This window comes from Solanum tuberosum, unplaced genomic scaffold (assembly GCF_000226075.1).
Source record: "Solanum tuberosum cultivar DM 1-3 516 R44 unplaced genomic scaffold, SolTub_3.0 scf00880, whole genome shotgun sequence".
Lineage (NCBI taxonomy): Eukaryota > Viridiplantae > Streptophyta > Magnoliopsida > Solanales > Solanaceae > Solanum > Solanum tuberosum.
The window spans coordinates 2,689-21,061 of record NW_006239811.1 but is presented as its reverse complement, the minus strand read 5'-3'; the positions used below and the strand labels follow the sequence as shown (position 1 = coordinate 21,061).

Here is an 18,373-nt window from a genome sequence, read left to right as displayed (position 1 = left end):
AATGAAATACTATGAATAGACATTTTATAAATTACTTTTAAGAAAATGCGATTATAATTTGATGAATAACAATGAATGTGGAGAGGAAGACTACTAATAATAGAGATTGAGTTGGTTAGTTCAAAATCATGATTATACTAGTATGATGTTCGTGATATTTTGACTATTATATGATTTTATTGTTGTTTTAGCTATTTTTTCATTGTTTCTTGATTTTGCTTTTCTTGGTTGTCTTCTTCTTTTTATATATCGAGATTTATTATACTTGAGTCGAGAGTTTTTTAAAAATAATCTCTTTATCTTTATGAAGTAGAGGTAAGATCTGCATACACCTCACTTGTGGAATTTCACTGGATATACTGTTACTATATTAAATAAATAATTCTATAATTGTAATTTAATTTTTATTTTGATTTTACCTGTATCTACAATTAAATTTATAACATATTTAATTTCAAATTTGATATCAATCTAACCTACTTAACTCTTTCAGGTTCTACTTAACGTTTTATCAACTGAACCCTTAAACTTAATAAATCACGATATATTGAACCCCTCTGACCGTTGACCAAGCATATGTGGCATTAAAATGACTGAGTTGGCAAGAGTGTGTGATTACACTCGCGTGTAAGCAAGTAAACATCATATCTGAATTAAAAAGAGTTATTAAAATTACAAAAAAAATAAAAAATATAAATTTAACAAAAAAATAAATCTTCTTCTTCCCCATTTCACCTTTTTTTCAGATAACCCAATCCCTGCCCCTAATCCCTTATCTCTTTCTTCTCTACACTCTAGCAGAGATCTTGACACTAATCCATTTTTCACTAGTACGAGAGGCGACAATGAGGTTCGTTTGTGGCCGGAGAGAATCGAGAGGAGAGGCAGTCTTGGTTTGCTGGTGGTGCGGTGAAAGGAAGATAATGGAGGAGACGAGGTGGGTGAGGGTGAGAGGAGTTGGTCACAACGGCGAAAAGGTTTGCCGGCCAAAGCTGGTAATGCGGTGACCTAAGGTTGCTGATTTTGTGAGATTGAAAAAGGAGGAAAGGAAAATGGTAAGTGTGTGCGGCAGAGATAGAGACGGGTGTGTGTGAGAGAGAATAGATTGTGCTAGCAAGAAGAGTTGCGGCGACGACTTTCTAATCTGGTGGCTTGAGGCAATTTCATGGCGGAAATAGGTTGGGGAGAAGAAGATGGTTGGTGATTTGGTGCCTGGAATCCCAAAATTTATTTTAATGAATAAATTAAAATTTTATTATTTTTCCTTTCATTTAATATTTTTGATTAATAATTAAAAAATATAGTTAATGGAGATAATTATGACATGTCATTGATTTATGTGACATGGATTTGACATGTCATCTATTTATGGGCGAGTGAATTACACACATGGTAGGAGGGGTTTAAAAAATTTATTTTGATTGAGTTTAATGGTTCAGTTGATAAGTAGTTAAGTAGAAGGATCTACAATACAAATTCAAACAAGTATAAGGGTCCACCAGACCATTTTGCCATTTTTTTTCAATAGTTCCTTTAATATTTCTAAATGAAAAAACCGCACAAACAAATATTCCATGAATTAGTTTTCTATAAATTATGAAATGTAATTGTAATTTGATAAAAAATAATGAATGTGAAAAGAAAGAGACAATAATCGACTAAGGTGTCTGATCTAAAATCAGAATTATAATTTGAATTCTCTATTTCACCTTTTATATGAGATTAATAATCTTATAATTGTAATATAAATTTTATTTTGATTTTTAATTGTACCCTAAATTAAATACAAAATATATTTTATTTTAAAATTTATATCAATTACGTACTTAATTTTTTACTAGACGATTTTTAAAATTAGAAAGAACTTTTTTTATCGTCAACTTTTTTAGTAGTTTCTTTAATATTTATAAATAAAATGGTATAAACAGATATGCTAGATATTATATTTTAACAAATTATGATATATAATACGTAATTTATAAATTACACCGAATTAATTAGGAGCACACTCACACAATTGAATGTAGATATCATAAAAGCGAGATACGAGGATACGTTTCACCATCTCTTTTATGTCTTGGATAAATTTCTTTCGTGTCTGCAGGTCGAGAAATCATCTTTCTGTTTTTGAAGAAAAACAAAACAATCAAAGAATGAACCAACTCACATAATAACCTCTTTCACTCGTAAAACTACTTATCTATGTTATTTATTATGATGACGACAACAACAATAACAACAATAACATATATATGATCTTATGAGGTCCGAAAATGGCGAAATAATATATCGAAAATGGTGAAATGTATGTAGACCTTCATCTTATCTTTATTTCGAACCCAATATTAGAAAAAGGAAAAATGAATAGACACGTGACAATCTCCACCTCTATAAAACCCTCAATTATCTTCCTTCTCCTCACTAAATTTCCCGCAACTGCAAAAACTTAACCTAAAACCCTAAAATACTCTTAGCAGAGGCGATCAATGGCTTCCATCGAACAAATCCAAAATGGTTCTCTTGTAACGCATGAATTTGAAAATTCTCAAGTGAAACCAGAAGAAGCAGACGCAGGTTCAGTGAAAATCGCACCAGAGGTTTCGATAGAGAAGCCAAAATGGCCTGGGTGGCCTGGGAGTTGTGTGTTCAGATTGATTGTACCGGTGCTCAAAGTTGGAAGTATTATTGGGCGTAAAGGAGAACTTGTTAAGAAGATGTGTGAGGAAACTGGGGCTAAGATTCGTGTACTTGATGGTCCTCCTTCCTCTCCTGATCGAGTTGTAAGTTTATCCTTTCTTTTGGTTATGAATTCCAATGCGGATGATGCTGTTTTTATACAGATTTTATATGATTCATGTTGATTTTACTGTCAAGGTTTGGATTTTGATGTGATGTTTTGTTTCATCACTGGTTACGGGGAGGAGGGTTCAATTGAACCCCCTTTATAAAAAAGAAATGCGTATGATGCTCTTTTTTATACACATTTCATTTGATTCATGTTGAATTTGCTGTTAAGGTTTGGATTTTGATGTGATGTTTTGTTTTGTTTTACCACTGGTTAGGGGTGAAGGAGGGTTCAATTATCCCCTTCGTCAAAAAGATGTGTATGATGATCTTTTTTTATACACATTTCATATGGTTCATGTTGATTTTGCTTTCAAGGTTTGGATTTTGATGTGCTGTTTTTTCACCACTGGTACGGTGTGGAGGAGTTTGTTAAAAAAATTTACCATGCAAAAACGATGAAAGAGCTTTTGTTTGCATATCAGTCCGAATTTATGTGTCACATTTGGGATTTTGATAATCAACCAAATTCTTCTTTGATCGGAATTTGTTTATATGCCTTTTAAATATTTAAAGTTGTTAATCATTGTATTTATAGTACACTTTACTTAATGTTCACATGTATAAATTTTATTTTAAAAAAATTTACAGCTTTTATGTCCATAATTCGTGGTCAAAGTTTATAAGTTTGAATTTTGAAATTTCAATTGTGCCACGTAAATTGGGACATGGAGAGTATATAAGCTTTTGAATTACCTTGATTAAGGGAAAATTCTAGGGTATGTCAAAGGTGATTCAGAAATTGCTTTCGGTATCACCTATTCAAATTCAAGTTGCAATTTTGTATATGTTTGAATCTCCTTATTAGAACTCCTTGGTCCGCCACTTTCGCTGATATAGTAGTACACTCGTTAAATGAACATCTTAAACTAGTAAATAGGAAGAGAGGAAGTATGACATCAGATTGGAAGTAGCAGTTTACTGTACATCTGGGGGTAAAGTATTGGGAACTTGTATAGTTCAGGGAAGGGTTGGATGAAGAGTAAATTTTTTTTTTTGAACTTGGTAACTTTGTATTATATCACAAAACAGTACATGGGTCGTACTGTAACCTTATATACAAGTGTACTCCTGATTTCACTTCTCTACGTCTAAATTGAGTCTAACACATCAATAATAGAGACAGTGTCATTAGAGTATAACTGATTACACCAAAAGACTAAAAGTAAAATGCAGTTTAGTTTAACTTTCTGCACATTGTTCTCTATGCTCTCAAAACATCTTGAATTCCTTTCTTTCCAAACAGCCCACCAGATAGCCCCCGGGATAATTCTCCATCTACCTCTGTCCTTAGCATGTACACCTGCTTCCTCCCAGCATAGTAATGCCTCAGCCACCTTCCTGGGCATTGTCCAGGAGATGCCTTTGTGGCTTAGGAATATTCTCCACAGATGAAGAGTAAATTTTGCAACCCTAAGATGAAAAGTAGGATTTTTATGACACAATTCTTAAGTTCATACTTCTTGGGTGTATGTCAACTCGTTTCCTTTTCTGACCTTTAAATTGTTTTTATGGCTTAATAAGCATTAAGGGTTTAGGAAGTTTGAGTCTTGTGTGACTTAGAGCCCCACTTATTACACAAGTTACTCTCTCTATATAAATCTTCCTTGTCTTTGTGACATGACTCCTCTGCACAACCCTCCAACCCATGCCCCCACACCTGCCTTCACAAGGAAACAGAGAAAATGCTAGATGTAAGGAATTGGCTCCATTGATCTTTCAATGTTGAAATAATATGGTTTTAGTGATGAAGTTGCATAGGATGTAATGGAGAGAGGACTGAGTACTACATCAATGAGTTACCGGAAATACTTGGCTGAGATTTTTACAACAGCAAGCTAATGGCAGTTTGTGAAAGAAAAATCATCCTATAGAAAGTTTATAAATGAGAAGAAGTTTCTCCAAGGTGTGAGATCTCAGTTTCACTATTAGCTCCACTTTCAGAACTTCATAAAAGCATCCATTTGAAGTGCAATGAATGTGTTTGAAGATAGATGTCAAAACTAATTTGAGGGAAAATTTAAATGGAAAATTGAAATAATGAAAATGCAAAAGAGCAAAAAATTGAGGTGTGGAAAAAGAATTATTGACCTTTTGTGTTTTCTTTCTTTTACTTTAGGGGGCTAGTGGTGTGGAACAATAAGGGGTTGTTTGGTAGCCGGTTACATTTATACAAGTATTAGTAGTATAGGAATTATTGTGAGGGAATGTGTGTATTATTTAATGCAACGATAAGTTATTCATGTATTAGTTATTCCATCTTCTATCTTGCATAAAGTAATACATAGATTCCCTCATAACTTATACACATATTAGTTATGTGATTTCTAAATTGCAAACCAAACACTATAATAGGTGTGTTGAATTACTTAGCTTCTAACTAGCTACCAAATGAATCCTAAGGGGTTGAAGATGTGTGTGAAGACATAGGTTGTAGATATGATAATTAGTGTCCATCCCCTGTAATATGACTAATTGAAAGGGGAAAGGTGATTGCTAATTATTTTCTTTCAAAGTTTGCATTTTATTCGTCATCTCACTTTTAATATGCTTCATTTGCTACCTTTCTTTCCGGGTATCGTTTTTCAATATTTTCTGTTGTGAAGGCTTCCAACCTCCGTATTCTGTTCTGCCCTCTCTTTGAAGAAGTAGTCTTCATGATAGTCCTCATAAACAATGCCACAGGTTCTAATATCAGGGAAAGAAGAACCCGAGGCAGCATTATCCCCTGCTATGGTAGCTGTAATAAGAGTGTTCAAACGTGTCACTGGTCTATCTGAAGGTGAAGATGATGTCAACTTACCTGGAGTTGCTGGGGCTGCATTCTGCTCCATCAGACTACTCGTAGCATCAACACAAGCTGTGAACTTAATAGGAAAGCAAGGGTCTTTAATCAAGCCTATCCAGCAAAATACTGGTGCCTCCATTCGAGTTCTTTCCAATGGTACTTCTTTGCAGTCTTTATTCTATTACTGCTTGAGTTACTAGAATTACTGTTAAATAAGTTACAGGAGTTCACTTTAATCTATATACTCAGATGAGATGTCAATCTATGCGACTTCGGATGAGAGAATTGTGGAAATTCAAGGTGAAGCTCTTAAGGTTCTCAAAGCTTTAGAATCAGTGATTGGGCACCTTAGAAAGTTCTTGGTGGATCAGAGCGTTCTTCCCTTGTTTGAAAAGAATGTAAGCTTATGCCTTTTTCCTTTATCAGTTTGTTATCATATCAATGTTCTTTGATATGCTTATCCTTGTTATACTTGTTCTTTCCGCAGTACAATACACCTTCCGTTCAGGAGCGCGAAACTGAGCCTTGGTCTGAGAGGACAATGCTTAATACCTCACGACCAGGACTTGGTGATTATCCTCCTCGATCAGGACTTGGTGATTATCCTCCTCGATCAGGACTTGGTGATTATCCTCCTCGATCAGGACTTGGTGATTATCCTCCTCGATCAGGACTTGGTGATTATCCTCCTCGATCAGGACTTGGTGATTATCCTCCTCGATCAGGACTTGGTGATTATCCTCCTCGATCAGGACTTGGTGATTATCCTCCTCGATCAGGACTTGGTGATTATCCTCCTCGATCAGGACTTGGTGATTATCCTCCTCGATCAGGACTTGGTGATTATCCTCCTCGATCAGGACTTGGTGATTATCCTCCTCGATCAGGACTTGGTGATTATCCTCCTCGATCAGGACTTGGTGATTATCCTCCTCGATCAGGACTTGGTGATTATCCTCCTCGATCAGGACTTGGTGATTATCCTCCTCGATCAGGACTTGGTGATTATCCTCCTCCAACAAAGAGGGACTCACTGTTTCCCGAACGTGAAAGCCAGCTGGACTCACATTATCATTCTACTGGACTTTCACTGTATGGGCAAGATCTTGGACTTTCTGGAACTCGCACTTCAGGTGTGGGTCGTGCTGGGAATTCTGTTATTACTCAGGTTTGTGTCTTTACCATCTTACTTTACAGTACAGAGCTGTCTTGTATGTTTTTGACCAAAAAGCAACTTCAGTAAGAGGATTTCTCTTCTCATCTATTTTCACATGGTATGAGAGCTTATACAATCTTGATAGACACTTAATTAATATGGTCGGGGGTTTAGACTGTCTGATCCAACAGTTTTCTTTCTTTCCGTGAGTTCTTGTTTCTTACTTCTTTTTGGGTTACTGTTCCTGTGTGTTTGTGGCACCGGCTCTTTAGCAACCTTTCAAACAGAGAAGTTTTCAAAACCTTTTGTCTTCATTTTCTTTGTGGTATTAGAGTAGGGATGTTACTTAGACTCTTACATCAAGTTTCTGTTCCATAAAATCCTACTCTGGTCTTTTCTTAATGGCATCTTGTCCAATTATAAGTACCTCCGTTGACCATTGAATTTTTGCTCACTGTTTCAAGAGGTCTGTTTTTCTTCTTTTTGTCGGGGTATTAAAATCAGGCAGTGAGTCCCTCCTCTGAGCATTGTATTTCCAGTCTTGTTATAGCAACTTTTTATTTCATTTCTGCTTTCAATTCAAGCTAAACTGATGAAGTCCTGGACATTTGCATCCCGTTACTTTTTATATGAGAAGATTTCTGTGTTTATACAAATAAGCACTTGTCTTTTATATTGCGCAATTGCGATGGCTTTCCTGAGAAAAGAATCTTAACATTACCTTTCTTTGCAGCAAATTTTTTAGTATTTCTTGTTCAAAGTAAAAAGAACTCAATTTAACTAATTATCTTTAGTTCGTGTGGAGTGTTGAAAGTGGTTCGAAATATTAAAGTTGTTATTAGAGTCTGGTAGCAAGTCTTCTTATTAGAGTCTAGAGTTCCATTCATTGTTCTCTGCAACTTTGGGTTACTCTTGGAGTGCTACTTTCAAATCCCAGTGGAGGCAAAAATGCTAGGTGCAGTTTAAGATCTCTTGTCTGCAATTCCCTGATAGTTTCAGTTCAAGGCATTCTTATTATAATAGACCTGTATAAGATTAAAGGGACAAGTATGAAGTCAAGTGACGTTGTTAAGTGAGAATACACACTGGTGGTGACTTTTATGTTTTTATTTGGAAGGGGTGAAGTGCTCAAGCGAACTAGATAGATTGGTATAAATTCCATGTTTGCTCTTGAGAAACATTTGCTAACTGTGTACTGTACTATTTTTCTTTGCTAAATCATTCAATCATCACAAGCTGAGTATATGTAGCAGTATGTTATCTTAACTGAGTTTGTAAGTTGTGTGATTAGTTGCATTTGTTTTTTGATCTAAAAAGCCTAGACCTGTAAAATTGCTAATTACACTTCCCCTGTTTCTTATGCTAGTTTTATGTTCTCTGCAATGTAAGAAAAGTTACTCTGTTATGTCATAAACAATATACTTGTTTCTGGCGACCTCATCTTGGTTTCCGTTTCAGATATCCCAAACTGTTCAAATGCAAATACCACTAGCTTATGCAGAAGATATCATTGGCATTGGGGGAGCAAATATTGCTTATATACGCCGTACTAGTGGTGCCGTTCTTACGGTGCAAGAAAGTAGGGGTTTATCTGATGAAATCACGGTGGAAATAAAAGGGATGTCATCACAAGTTCAGACAGCCCAGCAGCTTATCCAGGTAAATCTCAATTTAAAAAAAACATCTAGTTGATATGTAAAGACTCCACATCTGATGCATCTAAAACCTGCGAACTATATGTGATTGAGGAGTTTCCATAGTATTCTTCTGAATTGCAAAACAACTGATGAGTGAATCGTCAATGTAGGAATTCATGAGCAGCCACAAAGAATCACTTCCAAGCAGTTATGGCCAGTTAGATACAGGCTTGAGGCAATCGTCTTACTCTAACCTTGGTGGTGGCTCTTACCCATCATCTTCATACGGCGGACATCATTATGGTGGTGGCTATGGATCATTTGGTGCTGGAGGAGGATACAGTAGCTACAGGTCATGAACAGAATAGCCGGAGTCTTAGCACTCGTACTTCCCTTCCTGTTTGTTATTGTGCATCTGATGCCAGAGCAAACACTGAAGCAACCGCATGTGGTTCATGCTTTGTTAATCTGATATCGCATACAACAATGTATTGATAGCTTTTCCAGTAGCCCACCATAGCTTGTAGTTCTTGCATGTGTATCGATATGATACCATTGAATCTTTCGTTGATTTATTTATACTTTAAGCTTCGTTTTGTAAATGTTGCAACTTGTGACTTGCACAAAAATGATCAGTTGCAATTGCCTCTCCAGAGGGGTGGTAGTTTTTCAGATATTTATGAATGAACCTTGTCAAATTTTGTTGTTTATAGTGCTTCTTTTATGCTATAAGTTTGTCTGTCAAAGGTGGAGAGCATTCTTATCCAACTTCATACTGGGTCTGTGCTAATCTTCTGCATCGAATTCTAGTGGAAACTCACGATTGTTTTGGGGTTGGAAGTGAGTTTATTTTGTGGAAGATAAATGTGGAAAATTCTTTATTTAAAGTAGGGGTGGATCTCTTAGACTTGAGATGAGTGGCGGCAAGTCAAGTGGGTTTTCACTCCTCTACGGTTAAGTCAAGTGGCTTTCCCTCTTTATAGAGTATTTAGATAACACTAGTTTTCATAACAATGCTTAGGCTGGCTGTATAAGTAGTTTAATTGCTTTGACTTCATATTTTTAATTTTTTTTATTATTTCCCTCTAAACTTTACATTAGTATTAGCAACTTTTATGGCCTAATCCCCAATTTGAAATGACTATGCAACTTTTTCAAAGGTATAACGGTGAATTTGCACAAAAAAAAGCCTACTATTTATTTGCTCATTAAGAAATTTAAAATATCACCACGCAAGACTATTTCTTTTTATAAGAAGTCAATAACAATATAAACAGATCACATCTTACCTAGTAAAAAAATAATTTAATGATAAATATTCAAAAATACATATTGCAAGTATATTATGAAAGACCAACAAGGGCAAATCACAAATGGATAGTAAATCACAAAATAAAAAGACAATATTTTTCCGCCTCCTTAAACCTCAGTATTTGATTCAACCCTTCCTAGATTGCGTCAATCCTCAGACAGAAATTTCGTTTATGGTATCCATCTTCTTCATTCCTTCAAATCAATGACAAGTAATTGAATTTGATTCTTGTTTTTTTTTCTATTTCCCTTCACCCATTTACTATCTGCACTCTTTTCACTCACTCTCTTGACTGATTATACTGAATGGTTCTTGGGGTGTTTCAAGATTGTTACTTTTTCACAAATTACATATGCAGGTATAGAAGTATAGGTTCAGATTTGAAAAAGGTATTGAGATAATAGTAAGTTTTTAGTAATCATGTTGCATAATTTTCTGAGTTTGAGGTGGTCTGTAGTTAAGAGCTAGCAGTTGTAGATAATTAAAGTGCTCAATTTCATACCTGTTTGGATTTCTTTAGTTTATTTTTTGATAAAAGATTGCTTTTTTATGACATAGATGTAGTGGAAGCGAAAAACTGGGGAGGGGATATTACAAGGTGAGGAATTGAGTAGCCAACCAACTGAGCATCTAAGATCCTGTATGCATTTTCGTTTTTCGCTCCTAAATGAGGCAAAGAACCTTAATTACGAGGTCTTTGTCAATATTTAAGTCACAATGTCAATATTCAATTAGCTTTTCATCCATTGCTTACAAGTCTTTTGATCTCAAGACTTGCATTGTATCACTTCAATCATGTGGTAATGACAAGGACCTTACAGGAGGGAAACAAGTTCATTGCCACATGCTTAGATGTGGCCATTTGGATTTATCTCCCGTGCCTACCACTAGCCTTATTAACATGTACTCGAAATGCAATTCGATATCCAATGCATTATCTGTATTCTATACTTCACCAATTGACCATAATGTGTTTGCTTATAATGCTATAATAGCAGGGTTAATTGCCAATGATTTGCCTAAAAGTGCTTTTGAATTCTATTTGAAAATGAGGCTAGTTGGTGTCATGCCTGATAAGTTCACTTTTCCTTGTGTGCTTAAGGCTTGTAAAAATGAAGTAGATGTGAAAAGGATTCACGGGTTGGTTTTTAAATTTGGGCTTGAAGTTGATTTGTTCATCGGAAGTGCTTTGTTGCACAGTTATCTAATGTATAGGATGGTGGATTTTGCGTTAGATGTGTTTGAGGATTTGCCGGAGAGGGAAGATGTTGTGCTTTGGAATGCCATGATCAATGGATATGCTCAAACTGGAGAGTTTGGTAGTGCTTTGATGGTTTTTAGGTGGATGATTGAGGATGGGGTTATTCCCAACAAGTTTAGCATAACAGGTGTACTTTCAGCTCTGGCAAATTATGGGGAAGTTTATAATGGAAAGGTGATACATGGGCTTGTGATAAAAAAGGGTTTTGATTTGGGGGTTGCCATTTCTAATGCATTAATAGACATGTATGGTAAATGTAGCTGTGTTGCTGACGCTTTAGAGGTTTTCCAGACAATGGATGATAAGGATATATTTTCATGGAACTCAATAATTTGTGTGCATGAACAATGTGGTAATCATGAGGGAACTTTGAGGCTTTTCAAAAGGATGTTGTCTGCTAGAGTTCGTCCTGATTTGGTGACTGTCACCACTACACTTCCTGCCTGTGCTCATTTAGCAGCGTTGAGGCATGGTAGAGAGATTCATGGATACATGATTGTTAATGGTCTGAGGAAAGATACAGCTGACAAAGAATATGATGATACTTACATTGACAATGCAATTTTGGACATGTATGCCAAATGTGGAAGCATGCGTGAAGCTAAGCTGATCTTTGATATGATGAATTTCAAAGATGTGGCGTCGTGGAATATTATGATTAAGGGGTATGGCATGCATGGATTTGGCATCAAGGCATTAGAATTGTTTTCTGATATGTGTAAGGCAGAATTGAGGCCTGATGATGTCACATTTGTTGGGGTTTTGTCAGCTTGCAGCCATTCAGGGCTTGTAAAACAGGGGAGAGAATTTCTTGCCCATATGCAGCCGAAGTATGGTGTTGTGCCTTCTATTGAACATTACACCTCTGTGATTGACATGCTAGGTCGTGCTGGGCAGCTTGAAGCTGCTTATGAGTTATTATTAACAATGCCCATTAAGACCAATTCTGTTGTATGGAGAGCGTTCTTGGCTGCCTGCCGTCTACATGGTAATGATGATCTTGCTAAGGTTGCTGCAAAACAGGTACTTGATCTTGAACCAGATCATTGTGGAAGTTATGTCATATTATCAAATGTTTATGGACAGACTGGTCGCTATGAAGAGGTATTAGAGATAAGAGATGCAATGAAGCTACAAAATGTAAGGAAGACACCTGGTTGTAGCTGGATTGAACTTCATAATGGTGTCCATGTCTTTATTATTGCTGATAAATCACATCCTGAAGCCAACCTTATTTATGCTGGATTGAATTCTTTGACAGCGCGATTGTGTGAGCATGGTTATACACCAGAATCTGATGCCTTGGAAAGCAGTCCATGATAATCCAGACTTATTCTCCGTTGTTCTAGATGAAGATTCCTGAAGCACTGACTGAAAGAAGGTTCTTACAATATCTATTTGGGAAACCTAGCAAGTGTGTGAGTTCATTTTGCCTCTCATGGAATCCAATGTCTATGTATGCTGGTGCTTCGAAAATAGCCCGAGTTATCTGTGTGCTTTTGCAGATAAACTTTCTATTGAAAAATGAAAAGTATGTTTTCTTCACTTTTGGAGCATATCATTTTGCAGCATCTGCTATAACCAAGGGGATATTTAGTGCAACTAAGGACTATGCTTCTCCTTTTGATGTTGACAGTCATTGAATGTAAGTGTTCTCTATCATATGGGCATTTCCACTGCAGTTTTTTTGTAGGCTTATTTAGTATTCAGAACTTGCACACTGAATGTTGTTACTCTTTATCATAATCAATATGTTTCTTCATTTCTTCTGAAGTATAATTTTTAGCGATCTACCTACTGTATATATGAATTCTGGTCATCAAACTTCTTTGTAAGTTTTGAAAATGGTGAAGGAAAGGCTGAGGTATTCTGGGAAAACGCCATTAACTTTTATTTTGCTGGCAAAAGCCGGATATTTAAGTTGAGAAGGATAGAAGGGAGGGCTCATTATTCACCGAGTGTTGAATCATGCGTCACTGGCCCTCGGGGATTTCTGGCTGTAAAAAAAATTGAAAATGTTGAAGGAAATGCTGAAGTATAGGTTCTGTGAAAATTGCCAGCATTCTGGTCGGCTATAGCTTGTTTTATTTTCCAGATTTTCAAATACTAAATAGTGACAATATAAATCATTTGTTTCTCTGCATCCTACCAACTTTGATATTTTATTAACCTTACCTTGCTGAATGTGAAGCTACAGTAGGTTCCTAAGAAAGCCTGCATTAGGCATTCTATAAAGCAGTTGATATGTCTCTCCTTTAGGTTTAAATTTTGGTTCTTTTGCTTAAACCTGTAAAATAATCTCTTAGCCAAAGTTAAAATAGTGATAAACTGCTACTATGGAACAACAGGAACTTCATGGAGACCATTCCTAAACAGGCATCATGAATTATACAGAAGATCATGAAGGCATGCATCTAGGTATTTCACAGAAGCAGGACATGAACTAACTGATATTTATAACATGAACCAGTTCCCAACAAGATGGTTCTATCAGAAGATTAGAGGAGAGTTTCCAAAGGTGGAATGGCAGGAACTGCTATGCAATAACCTTGGAATTCCTAACTGGTCATGGAAGATGATTTGGAAAACCAGATCACCTATGAAAGCAGCTTTTTTGGTTGGCTAGCAGCTAGGGATGCTTGCCAAGCACAACACAAGTTACAAAGGAGAGGGTTTTCCTTGTGCAGTAGCTGATATTTCTGCAATTCAGAGGAGGAAACAGTTGAACATCTTTTCTTGCATTGCAGATTTCAAGACAATGTTGGGAACTTTTCTTTAACATAATGGGCATATCTTTGGTGTCACCAGAGAAAATTAGTAGCTTGTTGGAAGTGTGGCGATTTGTTTGAGGATGTCTGAGGTGGTGCTGATCTGTTTACTGACCTCTCTCACTAAGGAAAGGGTAATTTGCGCAATTTATATAGTGCCTAAAATTTTTACCTGTCTTGAGGATGCCTTGGTATAATTAGCTATTATCTACCTTTAATTAGCATCATAATAATGAGGTTTTAAGTACCATTTTTATGTGTGCACAAACAGGCTCAGACAGGAGGAAACGACCATCATTATTAAAATGTACTGTTTGTTATGTCGTTACTAAAAAATAAAATAAAATTAACAACCCAAGCTTTTGTTGCTGAAACAATGAATTTGAATTCTTCTATCTTCCAGGTGCTTCCAGGTGCTCACAACTGTTTATGGAATACATATTAACATACTGTTGTGTAATGCCGCTTCATCTATCCTTAAAAATATATTGTGTTTAAGAAAGTTGTTTATATTGAAATTCATCTGATCCTTTAATGTGGATGTAGAATTCCAGTCATTCCGATTAAACTCCATTGAGGCTTTGCGTTGCATTATTTATTTATTTGTTTCTAACTCTAGCATTCTTTATTTTATGTCTTATCTAAGGAGCTCTAAGATTTTACTACTTTGGCTAATGCAGGTGTGAGTCCAGAAGATTGTTCCTACACGATACAAGCTCTCATTTTTTTCTCCTAGAAGGTTACAGACTTGCAGCAGTGTTTTTCCCTTCCATTTGTGCTCAGGGGCCAGTGCTCTAAGTTTAAATATTGCTTCAATTATCTGGCAGCGTTTGGCAGTAGATGCTTAAAATTATTTTGAAGTCTTATGGAACATAATATCGGCTAATCTTGATGAAGCACAAGGTACTCTCCCTCTTAATTTGTTTGTGCACTCTTGCCTACAAATTTGACCAATTGTTGGCGATAAATCAGACTAAATTAAATTTATTTTGTCAGAGAAAGCAGAAATGACCAGAAACTGCACTAAAACTCGTGGAATTAGACTAGGTGCTTGCAAGCTGGCCCAAATACCGTGGTTATTTAAAAGAATAGTTTTCAAATTTTGTTTGGTTTGAATCTCAGGAAGCAAAAGTGATAAATATTTAAGAACAGATAAGAGTCCCCTACTAGAAGTGAAGAAAAGAAAGAAGGAAAAAGGTGTAAGAAATAAGAAGTAGCATTTATATTTAGATGGTTGGGGCAAATGTTTAAGATTTTGATGGGGACTTAATAAGCAATGTAGCATAAATTTACCTAAGACTCGCATGCTTTGGTTGGTATTTTTTTCATAGGCAGATGTATTGTCCAGAAAAATAATATGCCTTTTGTTTTGCGTTGTTGCAGGGCATCTAACAATTCTTCATAGCCGTAGAGAGTGTCGTATGATACTCTCTCATCAACTTGGCTATTATTTTCTTCTAAACAACCTGGTTTGGGCCTACTACTCTCAGAGAAAGAAAGCTCGCTTTCACCAAGTCACAGCCAAGACAAGCTATGGTTCTCGGAGGAGCCTTCAGTTCGATGCTCATCAGAGTAAGTAGGAACAATAAGTGGTTTTCTTTTGGCACGTTCAGTTTGAGCATAGCAACATGTGGTTGTTTTGTTGTGTTTTTGCCAGAAACAAATGGCAGAACATTTATTTAGTGATACACAATGGATGAAGAGGAGAACAAAGTCAAAACATTTGTCTGTTGTATTGTTTCTGGTTTCTGAGTAAATTTGGCCATTTCAAGTTTACTTACTTATTGATGTTATAGTTGTGTGTTTCAATGACTGAACTGGATTGGTGTCTTTGTCATTTAATTTAGTATCCAAATCGGTGGTAGGTATCCCGTGGAATTCAATTCATATATTATAGAACTATATTAAATTAATACTTGAAAAAAATAGTTTGATAGGAAAATCACTTTATGAAAAAGTTTAAAGTTAAATGTTTAATTTACTAATTTGAATTCTTGAATGTCGTAATAGTATACACGAAATTTGGAACAAGCAAGTACTTCGCCACTTTTAATTGTCATGGTTTTCTTTTTTAGAGTCAAACTATAAGAACTTTAACTAGCATTTTATGATGCATTTTTTCATTGTATTGATATGCAAAAAAATTCAACTTACAGTACTTTTTGTATAGTTTTTAAATATCTAAATTTTTTGTTTAAAATATCAAATTAATATAATCTAATTTAACTTTGAAAATTAGCCAAATTGACTTTTGAAAAGTGCAACAAGACAATTAAAAGTGGACGGAGAGACTAACACCTTAGTTAGATTTTCTATACTTAAATTGCAGAACATTTATATATAATTTGTCCCAATTTTTTTTGTTGATTCTATTTGAGAAACAAATTATTTACTTTTTGTCTTGGAAAAATAATTAAGAGTCACCAACATTTTATCTCAGCTTTATTTTGTTGATAATTCGCATTACACAAATGCGTTTTATTCATTAGTGATCTTCAATGCATTTCCTTGTATTCCCTCTGAGGGCCTAGTTGAAAAGCCACGTAGTAATTGGATTTGGTGTAATTGCGTGTAATTATACTATCTGATGTGTTTGTTTGGTCATGTAATTACTTGGTTAACACATAATTGAGTGTAGTTGGACAATTACGCTCTCCATTTCTTAGGAAGGGGCCGTGAACTGCAGGTAATAGTATGACGTAATTACAAGCTGCTTATTTTTTCATTTCTTCTTTTTATTTCTATTTTTATTTTTTTGTTTTAAAATTTATTTTTTCTTTCTATTGTTTTAACTTCTTTTTTATTTTATTATTCTAAAAATTTCTATTCTTTTAAAAAATTTATTATTTATATTTAATTTCCTTCTCATTCTCAACCTTTACAACATGTGATTCCATGCAATTTTTGTGTTTTCTATTTTTTTGTCATGTTCATTTTTTTCATTAGCATAATTTTGTTAGTATCCTAATTTTTAAACTAAAATAGAATTTATCATTGAGAAAGGTTATAGACTTACGTTTTTTTAATTAAAAAAAATCATATTTATGTATGATATGTTTAAATTTGACATAAGGGTATTATGTTAGATTTTTTGTTTTGAATTTAGAACGTACGTTATATTTTCAGTTTGATTTGTTTTTTAGTTAGACTTGATACATTATCTTTTTGTTAAATATTTTAATAATTTATGACATTTTATTTATAATATTAATCTTTTTGTCAAACATGCATTTCATAATGCTCATAGAAATCTTGCACTTTTAGTTTTTACTAGTTTTTTGACACGTGCATTGCATATGATTACTAATTCAGAAAATATATGTTATAGTAAATAGTATTGTTTATTTAGGCGAAGATTTTAATACTAAGCTTAGCACAAAATAATATTGGAGATTATTTTGTGAATGTTCAATGTGGATCGTCATATATATCTCTGATTCAGCAAACCTATGAAGATCGTCAATGAAAAATTTTATTAGTTAAATGCAATAATTTATATATTTATTTCAATTTGATGAAGTTCAATCGTGTAATTATTCATATCTCATTAATATTACCTTATACACGATATTTGTTGTTTATTTTTCTTGTTATCTAACCAGATGTTTCCACGTGTATTCCACGTTAAACTGTTTAGATGTCATATGAACATGTGATGAGAACAACTACATTTTATAAGTTATCACATAATAGATGATGTATTGTCGTTGGCTCTCATACTTGATTTCTCGATTGACTGTGTACATAAATCAAAGAAAGTTATCTTACTGTCCATAGTTAACAAGAAAGGTTTTCTTTTTCTTTTTTTTACCTGAAAAAACTAAAAATTAAAATTAAAGAATATATTTTATGTGTGAATTCATATATGTAATTGCATGTTCATCTTACATCCAAAAAAGATATAATTCATATACTGATAAATTATTTCAATTTATTCAACCAAGTTTGATTCATCAAAGGAAAAATTACAATACCATGTTATCACATATATATGAGCGGTGTAATAATATGAAAAATTATTGGTCAAAAGTTAATATAATGAAAGATGAAAGATAGAAATTAATGTAATAACTATGGAATTCATAATATTATACCTAAGAATGTAAAAGAATTAATGTGCAATAGTTGAATTTCTATTAAATTTTAAACGTACATAAATAAATAGGACTTTTAATTAATGTTATTATTTTTTTAGTTATTAGATTTTAATTTAGTTTAGGAAAAAATGTAAATATTTATTCCATATTACTGAATCTAAAATTTATTTTTTAAATGATAGAAATTATTGTTGTGAGTGTTTTTTTTTAAAAAAAATAACTTGAAACATTTTAAAATAATATATTTTGAACTTAGAAAATCTTGTTAACTTGATACTACATTTGTGACATATATAATACTTTAATTTAAGAACAAATACCTACCCAAATGTAAATATATATTTTCATTAATGAAAATATTTATCTCATAAAAATTAGCTATTAAATAAATAATAAAAATTAAACTAATACAAACTTCTACTTGCATTACAAGTCATATGAATTTCTCTTCGTCTAAAATACTTAAATATCAAGAAATAGTAAATAAGTAAAACAAAAGGGCAATGTTTA

The 18,373-nt window shown here is 34.1% G+C and overlaps 2 protein-coding genes across 9 annotated transcripts; both read left to right on the top strand.

Annotated features, from left to right (window-relative positions):
• Positions 1-2,412: 2,412 nt before the first annotated feature.
• On the top strand, positions 2,413-9,135 carry LOC102580072 (RNA-binding KH domain-containing protein PEPPER-like). Its single transcript, XM_006367684.2, has 6 exons — positions 2,413-2,780; positions 5,530-5,788; positions 5,882-6,030; positions 6,120-6,800; positions 8,247-8,447; positions 8,596-9,135. The coding sequence occupies exons 1-6, from the start codon at positions 2,487-2,489 to the stop codon at positions 8,782-8,784; spliced, it is 1,773 nt and encodes a 590-aa protein (XP_006367746.1). The 5' UTR covers positions 2,413-2,486; the 3' UTR covers positions 8,785-9,135.
• A 674-nt stretch (positions 9,136-9,809) lies between these two features.
• Positions 9,810-15,568, top strand: LOC102579314 (pentatricopeptide repeat-containing protein At3g14730). Of its 8 annotated transcripts, XM_015305627.1 has the most exons (6): positions 9,810-9,912; positions 10,096-10,140; positions 10,296-12,643; positions 13,347-13,900; positions 14,447-14,669; positions 15,150-15,568. In XM_015305627.1, the coding sequence occupies exon 3, from the start codon at positions 10,405-10,407 to the stop codon at positions 12,316-12,318; it is 1,914 nt and encodes a 637-aa protein (XP_015161113.1). In that variant the 5' UTR covers positions 9,810-9,912; positions 10,096-10,140; positions 10,296-10,404; the 3' UTR covers positions 12,319-12,643; positions 13,347-13,900; positions 14,447-14,669; positions 15,150-15,568. The 8 variants fall into 8 exon arrangements, with proteins under 8 accessions (XP_015161113.1, XP_015161117.1, XP_015161114.1 ...); XM_015305631.1 differs by lacking the exon at positions 10,096-10,140 and having other exon boundaries at positions 10,973-12,643; XM_015305628.1 differs by lacking the exon at positions 10,096-10,140.
• The last annotated feature ends 2,805 nt before the right edge of the window (positions 15,569-18,373 follow it).

Excerpts from the sequence above, each read along its gene's own strand:
- LOC102579314 (XM_015305628.1), top strand. The coding sequence starts at position 10,405 with ATGAGGCAAAGAACCTTAATTACGAGGTCTTTGTCAATATTTAAGTCA.
- LOC102580072 (XM_006367684.2), top strand. The coding sequence starts at position 2,487 with ATGGCTTCCATCGAACAAATCCAAAATGGTTCTCTTGTAACGCATGAA. Across the intron at positions 2,781-5,529 it reads CTTCCTCTCCTGATCGAGTT|GTTCTAATATCAGGGAAAGA; the intron begins GTAAGTTTATCC and ends ACAATGCCACAG. Across the intron at positions 5,789-5,881 it reads CATTCGAGTTCTTTCCAATG|ATGAGATGTCAATCTATGCG; the intron begins GTACTTCTTTGC and ends CTATATACTCAG.